Below are 8,202 nucleotides of genomic sequence, written 5' to 3'. Positions count from 1 at the left end.
CGAATCGACTACGATTGCCAAATTTTGATATTTCACGTAGGTACCGTTTCAAACTAACAAATCATAAAAATGTCTTTTTTGTTTCTTATAATTGCCAGCTAAAGGGCGATTTTTGTCTTATTATTTCAAAATAATGTAAACGTAAACGTATTATTTAAAATAAAAATCATCTCTTTTTGTGTCGAATTAAATTTATTTTAATGGGCTTTGTGCGTCTTAAGTACGCTTTCCAGAACGAATAAAAATGACGCGATTCATTATACGATGGTTGGACATGCTCAAGTGTAACGATGATTGCGACTTGCAAGTCACGTCAATTTTTTTCGAAAAACGATGACGCAATCGAATATCTATAAGTATAAATACATTATTATATGGGGTGTTAGGGTAAAACTGAAATGCGTATTTTTTGATAAAATCACGTTAAGTTATAGTTTCATTAATAATTTTTTAATTTATATATATTTAGTTTTTAGCCAGTACTTACTTAACTGACGAAAGTAATTGGTTTTTAACGTTTTCTAATTTTTACTACACTGCTGGTGTGGAACATAACGTTATTAAATATTGTATAAGTTCAAAACGCTGTTAATTTTTAATCGATTTCCAAATAAAACAAACATTAAATTTTATATAATTAGTTTTTCACAAAGTGCCAACTTACACTTACGACAACGTAAAATAATAATATTATAGCTATGGTGACGCCGAGTAAGCGGCGGCGGCGACGTATATAACATATAACCGATGAATAAAAGCGCTCAGTGGTTATTAAGGTCGAATTTGCATATTATTGTTTCGTACACTCCAAAAGGGTGTAATATGCACCATTATCTAGCTTACAGAATCTTTGATTCCGATTTCACCCGACACATGAGTAAGTTTTTCCCATGGTATTTTTTAGAAATTCGAGAAAAACCAAACGTCTAAAAACCATCTGCAAAGACAAGCGTTTTAACCCCAGATATCTCGCGAACGATCTAAAGTACTCCCCTCTAAAGATAATAGTGATCTCTGGTATGCCGTTCTCCTTGAAAAAAAATTAAGTACTTGAGAATTTGGAGACAGTAACTTTCTACTATGATATAAATCGACATTTCAAGTGACAAATTAAATGCCAGTAGGTTTATTCCTTTTTAGATTCCGTTAAATATAAACCACACAGGTTTTGAACACGTTATTTGGGTTATAAAATATAAAATATAGGTCTAAAATTATATCAAATTAATCATACTTAACTACTTATTTTATTTTCTGTACCTATATTATTATAGCAACAAAATATAATTTTTTAAATTATATTTTTTAGTGAGTCAACTATATATTTAATTTTTAAATGTGTTAAAAAGTAAAAAGTAAACAATAAAAGGTAAATATTATGTGTCACTGTGCATCTTACTGAATTTATTGAAGACAATTTTATGAAAATTAGCCAAAAATTGTGAATTTACATAAGGGTCATCCGGTTTATACCTTTGACTTTGTATAATAGATATATTTATTATAATAGATGATCCTACGCAGCATTATCCATGACAAATTAAATAATGCCAGTAAATTAACCCTGTTAAATGTAAACTACACATATTTTTAACACATTAATTTGGGTGGTCTTAACCAAACGTGAAATATCAAAAGGTTTATATATCCAATTATAATAACTATTTTATTCTGTGTCAAATGACAACCATATAAAAACAAAAAATATACGTTTTTTTTATGAAACTACAAATCCCTGTGGGAGTCCCTCTTTAAAATGTAAAATTTAAAAATTTGGCTTTGAGATGCACATTCTTAGCTATAATATGATTACTTAAACCTACGTACCGAATTCCAGAAGTATATAAGTATTATAAACTTAGTTGTAAATCGCTTATAACACAAATACAATGCCTTTTATTAATATAAAATTATTTTTATATTATGTCGTATGAGAGTCAAGATCGTTGAAAGCTTCAATAACATGAAGGCGTTTCTTGTAATTATTTTATACGAAAATAAATATTTGAATTTAAATAAAATTAGCTTACAGAAGGCACTACTATACAGCTTTAGATATAACTCAATAAATTTTTTATTTATCTGTAGTATATTCCTCTGACTTTTTCACTACATACGTACCTATTTTCAGACATTTTTACATTGAATATTAATTATACCTTAAATATATTGGTAGTATACTATCTGCTGCAGTTGCACTTTCCTACGTATAAACTAATAATGACCTATCTTTGAATCAGGCTAATAGACAATAATATCTACAATTAACCGATAATTAGTTATTTAGATATGAAGATAATATCTATAATATTAAGAAATAATTATAAATTTCAATAAATATGACATTCCTTAAATTTGTTTATAGTATATAAAAAGGATTAACGTGGTGTAAAATTATGTTAAATTAAAGGTAATACCCGTCCATACGAAATAGTATACTAAGCGAACCTATATATAATAAGAGAGTGGATAAATGAGCTTATGTACTTTGATAAGTTAACAATTTATTACTAATTAACGACCATCATATTTTTATGCACAAAGCACTATTATTCATTTGATAAATATAAGAATTAAAAATTGTTATTTTAATTATGTCTTTTAATAAGCTATAATTATTACTAATGATGCTTTCAAATTAATGTTATGAATTTAGCTACTATATATACGTTATAGTTTATAATTTAATTTTAATATTGATAACAATATTGGCATGAATAAAATTTATCCAACGAATGTTCTCCGAATTTAATTTAATTGTATATGTTCTTCATCAAAAACTCTCTGTATTCATTAGATAGCCTATATAATTGAATATGGTTCTGTCAATTGAGAACTATCCGCCATCAACGACAGAGTAACACTCGAATGTCGAAAAGAGATCAACGTAAATTTCTAAGTTTTGCATTATATATCCTCAAAGTGGTTTTCTCTCCTCGCGACTACTATCAAAAAGCTTAAAATCTACTTTCTATTTCAAATCGAAGACAAGCTGCTGCTAATTTAAACTGTTTCAGAAAACTTTTGATAAACGAGGTTAATTTTCTTACATTGCACTCCTGCAGTAAACATATTATAAGAGTTGTTTCCCTCGCACCAAACGAGAACCAAATTATTGTCCTATAGAAATATAATAATAATATGTTCCCTTTTCCTCTGTCGGCTATATTTATCACGAAACCATCTTACGCGTAGCCTATGACGATCGTCGTTTTTCGAGTCAAGTTTTTCAATTTTAAACTGTTACCTACCTACTTAAGAAGCGCCTACCGCGTAACGACCGTAATAATAATATTATTTATTATCGTCGCGTTTTTTTCAGCATTTGCTTGCCCATGGATAACTCGACGTTCGCCGACAAGGTTTACTTGTTCTCCCTGCTGACGTTCAACGGCATGGCGTTCGTGTTGATATGCGCGTGTTACGCCAAAATGTACGCGTCCATCAGGGGCGGCCGGGAAGCGGTGGCGTCGGTGGCCCGGTCCGACATGACGGTGGCCAAGCGCATGGCCCTGCTGGTGTTCACCGACTTCGCGTGCTGGGCGCCCGTGGCGTTCTTCGGGCTGACCGCGCTCGCCGGTTACCCGCTCATCGACGTGCCCAAGACCAAGATCCTGCTGGTGTTCTTCTACCCGCTGAACTCGTGCGCGAACCCGTACCTGTACGCGCTGCTCACGCAACAGTACCGCCGCGACCTGTTCGTGTTGCTCAGCCGGTTCGGCGTGTGCAGCCGCCGGGCGGACGAGTACAAGGGGACGGGCCCGGTGCCGTGCGGGCGCCGCAAGGCCCACTGCAACGACGCGCAGCGGCACCGGGACCGCCGGGGCTACGGGGGCGGGGGCGGCGGCTGCGGCGGAGGCGGCGGCGGGGGCGACGAGTGCGGCGGAGGCGGGGGCGGCGGGTACGACGACGCGGGACAGAGCGGCGGCGGGGGCGGAGGGGGTAACCATCACCGCGGTTCGGTGATGACCACCGTCACGTCCGTCGACTCGGTGGTCGCGTGCCGGCCCGGGTCGCTGACGCCGCTCCAGGAGCAGCTCAACTGCAACGCAGCCGAGTACGCGGCGCGCCGGGCGCACTCGCCGCCGCACACGCCGTCGCCGGTGCAGCAGCCGTCGTCGCTGATGACGCCACTGCAACAGAACTTGGAACTGATGCCTCTGCACGACGGCGGCGGCGACGACGACGACGAAGATTCCGTGTCGGTCATTTCGGTGCAACTGCGGCAGAGATCGCGTGACGGGTGCGGCGAGTAACGCGTTTCAGACGATCGGCCGCATCGATCCGGAGCCATCGCCAAAGCCAAAAGCGGATATAATGCGTTTTCGCCAAAACGTTAGGATGACAACGATTTCGTAATCGCCGACGTCACTCGGGCGCACCTGCAGATCTTTTGCACGAGTTTCGTCCATCGTGTGTTTTACTAATGAGATGATATTATGATATTATAACCTATCATTATAAAACCACTGGCTTTTGTAAAAAAAAAAAAAAACAATTCCCCTTTTTTGACCCAGCTGCGAGTGGTGGATTTAAGTTTAGGTAAGTATACCTAATATTTATATATATATATATATAACGATATACGAGGCTAGGCGAATTAACTATTAATTCCTTTTTTAACTTGTTTCAACTTATTAGGTATACATCAAGTAGAGATAAATATGTAACTTAAAAGTTAATTTGATTTATTTTTAACTCGTAATTTTTACGATTTTAATAGGAAGAACAGTATAACTTGAGTAACCTAGAATGGATTAAAAATCCATTAGGTTTAAAACCTATGCAAAATAAATTCGATTGATAAAACCATATTATACACAAAGAAAAACACGATTTAATACACATAATAATTCATTAACAGAAAGAGAAGCCGTCATTAAATGATAAATTCTATACTTATAGAAGTTATATGAATTATTTATAGATTACATTTTCAAACGATCGCTATTCGCTTTCGCTTGTTTAAATTTCGGCTGAGTAATCAATTATCTGAAGGTGTTATTCAATCGAATTATTTTAAATTAATTTGTTTGTGTTACAATGGAATTTTCCATAAAATGTTGTAATAACTTGTATTTATTCGTATAAATTAAAGTTTATTTGGTCCATATTTAAATATAGGAGTACTGTAAATATTATTATATACGTACAATGTACATAACAATTTTTGTTTTTTATACGTAAAAACTGTAACTTACACAAAATAAAACATATTATTTTAAATGTTCATACCTATTATGAATGAGATTATCTTAACATGACTATACAGTTAATTAAATGTTTAGTAACTATTAACCACATATCACGGGATAAATTTAAACTCGTTAAATTAGAAGATACATTTAAAAAAATGTAACTCTTTATAAAACTTAGTTAAAAGTAATTTAATTTGTAATGCCCATTCTTGTACACATATAATATATATATATATATATATATAATATAAGACATGTAGATATTAGAGAGTATGTTTTCGTTAAGCGAAGCATGTCGTGAAAAGTTAATTAGTCAATATAATTAATAATAATTAAGATTGTATGGTTTAATATAATAATAATTATAGTTGTATATTATATACTTTGCACATATAATATTATACAGTATATAGAGTGTTTAAACAATTTCAAAAAGTCATGTATAGAATATTGACAACTTTAGTTATTAAGTATCTTAGCCATATGTAATGTTAAAATGTCTATGTACCATAATATTATTATATTGTTTTTAAAATTTACGATATTCATGTACCTATAATTGTTTTCGTTGAAAAAATAATTTAATAACTGTTTGACTATAGTTGTTGTCTGTACACTATTACGATATATTTAAGGTGTTGATAAATTTAAGTTGCTACCCCAAGTGTGTATTGTTTAGTTTACTTTTTTTTAATGTTTCAAAAACAATTTATAAAATAAATAACCTTATAAACCTATATCAACGATACTTATTTTTCTAATAATATGATATTACTTCGTGCTGTCTTATTTTGTTATAATATACAATGGACATTATATTCACTTATTATAATGCACATTTACATCATTATTATAGGAAAAAAAAACAGAGAACCAGAACACCGGCCGATTTCCATGGTAAGTTGTTTTTTTAATAGTTCTTGTAAACAATTCAAGAGAATGTATGCTATAAGATCAATATAAATATAAAGAAATCGATATCACACAATGATGAGTTTGTGAAATTAACAAAAATATTTATTGGTGTTGATTGTTACAATTCGAAAAAACATACATAATTCAATTATTGCAGTAATTATGATTATGAGATTTGTATAAATAATATTAAAATATGATTGAATATCCGATTGATTGTATACATTGAAAAATGAGTACCTACGTTTATATATTATACTATACGTTATTTATTAATATATATCTACAGAATATATTATGTGAAATTTTAGCTGACATTCACAATAGTTATATTAATATTCATTTTAAGGAAGATAAATATTATTTATCACCTAGTTATAATTATTAGTTTTCAAGAGCTTAAATGTAAATAAATATTATGCTCCGCCTAGAAAAATATCACGATTTATAATCATAATATAGGTAATTTTAATACATACAATCAGCAAACCACGAAAAGTCTTCAAAGTTATTAAATTAGTTTAATATTAAAATTATATTAAATATTAGCATTCTTTACAGACGTTGTACTGTCCAAATTTCAAAAATTTTGATACTGATCGTTTTTTAAATTTGTGAATAGCTAATTTAAATTTATAAATAAAGTATCTTCATAGCAAATATACGATTTATGTAAACTTATCAACAAAGTATTTAACTGTAAAAAGTAAATATATCATGATTAAATATTAAACCATAGTATAGTGTTGTAATCAAAACTCTGTACGAGTATGTCAAATTTTAGAAAGTCCATGCATATTTTCGCGATCTCAAATAAAAATCTAGTGGAAAAAGCACTTTCAGTTTTTCTCATATTTTCTAATTTTTCGGAAACTTTTCCATTTTTTTTTTTCTGTAAAAGCTATACTTGAACATTTTTTTTTTTAATAAGCCAGAACAGTCAAGTCGTTCTCAATCGATGCGATTCCTAACGAACAGTATTTCATTTTTATTTATATTGATAGCAATATACATATTTAATTTTTGTATAATATTAGCTCAACGATACTCAGAATATTATCGTTGAAAGTAAACCAACGAATATAAATTATTAAACAAATTCACGATAACGTATTGAACAAGTGTAGGTACAACTACTCTACACACGTATAATAGTATATCAATACGATTGCCTAATTGGATGTTTACATTTAATTGAACATGTTATGTTTCAAATTCAATTAGATGAGAACTTAAATATTAAAACTGTAATGGTTTATTTTTATTACATATACGACTTTACCGTTATCCAATTGAAATAATGATATAATAATCGGTTTTAAAGTTTAAACAATTAAAACGGTTAATATTGGTTTATACATTTACGCGGCAAGTAAAACACATAAAGCAAACAAATCTTTGAGTAAGTATCGATTTTTAGGTAGACATATTATGCACATATACATTTACATAAGACTTTTTGTCCTTCAAGGATTACATACGCGTATTTTATCACAACATTCGTGGAATGTTATAATAATGTATATTATAATATATAATGTTATAGGCTATATTATATTATTATATAGTTTATACTGTCTTCGTTTAACGGTTTACCCGTTTAGAACACATTATCATTTCAAGTTTTTAATTAACAATAAAACCAGTTCACCCCGTGAGGGTTTCATATAGGTACGTTATCTATTTGATTATGGTCCAAGTTTCTCGGCCGATTTATCGTCTGTAAACGGTCTACAGTAGTGAATATAATACACTCCGGTTTAATTATTGCGATCTGAGTAAATCCCGTATTCTTATTGGGGGAATATATACGCGAAATCCTTAGAAAAGGACGATACGACGTAGCTATAAACCTTCGATTTACTACGTGCGCTTAAACGTTGGCTATTTCAAAATCCGTTTGGTTGTTCGCTTTATAATACACACACAAACAAAACCGTATTATATTCTTATGGTTCTATGTAATATATTATTATACTATATAATATTATAGAATAACGGAGAATTATTTCAACCGAAAATCAAAACATTCGATCCCTAGAAATGATACGCTTCTTCGAGAGCGTATAGAAAAAACAATCGTAAACAT

The 8,202-nt window shown here is 31.7% G+C and overlaps 1 protein-coding gene across 1 annotated transcript in view; it reads left to right on the top strand.

Moving 5' to 3' along the window:
- Nucleotides 1–5,948, top strand: part of LOC114129108 (lutropin-choriogonadotropic hormone receptor-like) — a 114,011-nt gene extending 108,063 nt beyond the window's left edge. Inside the window, exon 15 of the mRNA XM_050201157.1 lies at nucleotides 3,323–5,948. Coding sequence (XP_050057114.1) covers nucleotides 3,323–4,256 — 934 coding nt within the window. The 3' untranslated portion in view covers nucleotides 4,257–5,948. The remainder of the gene's footprint in view (nucleotides 1–3,322) is intronic.
- Nucleotides 5,949–8,202: the final 2,254 nt, after the last annotated feature.

Source organism: Aphis gossypii, chromosome 2, assembly GCF_020184175.1.
Source record: "Aphis gossypii isolate Hap1 chromosome 2, ASM2018417v2, whole genome shotgun sequence".
NCBI lineage: Eukaryota > Metazoa > Arthropoda > Insecta > Hemiptera > Aphididae > Aphis > Aphis gossypii.
This window is presented reverse-complemented; position numbering and strand designations above follow the sequence as displayed.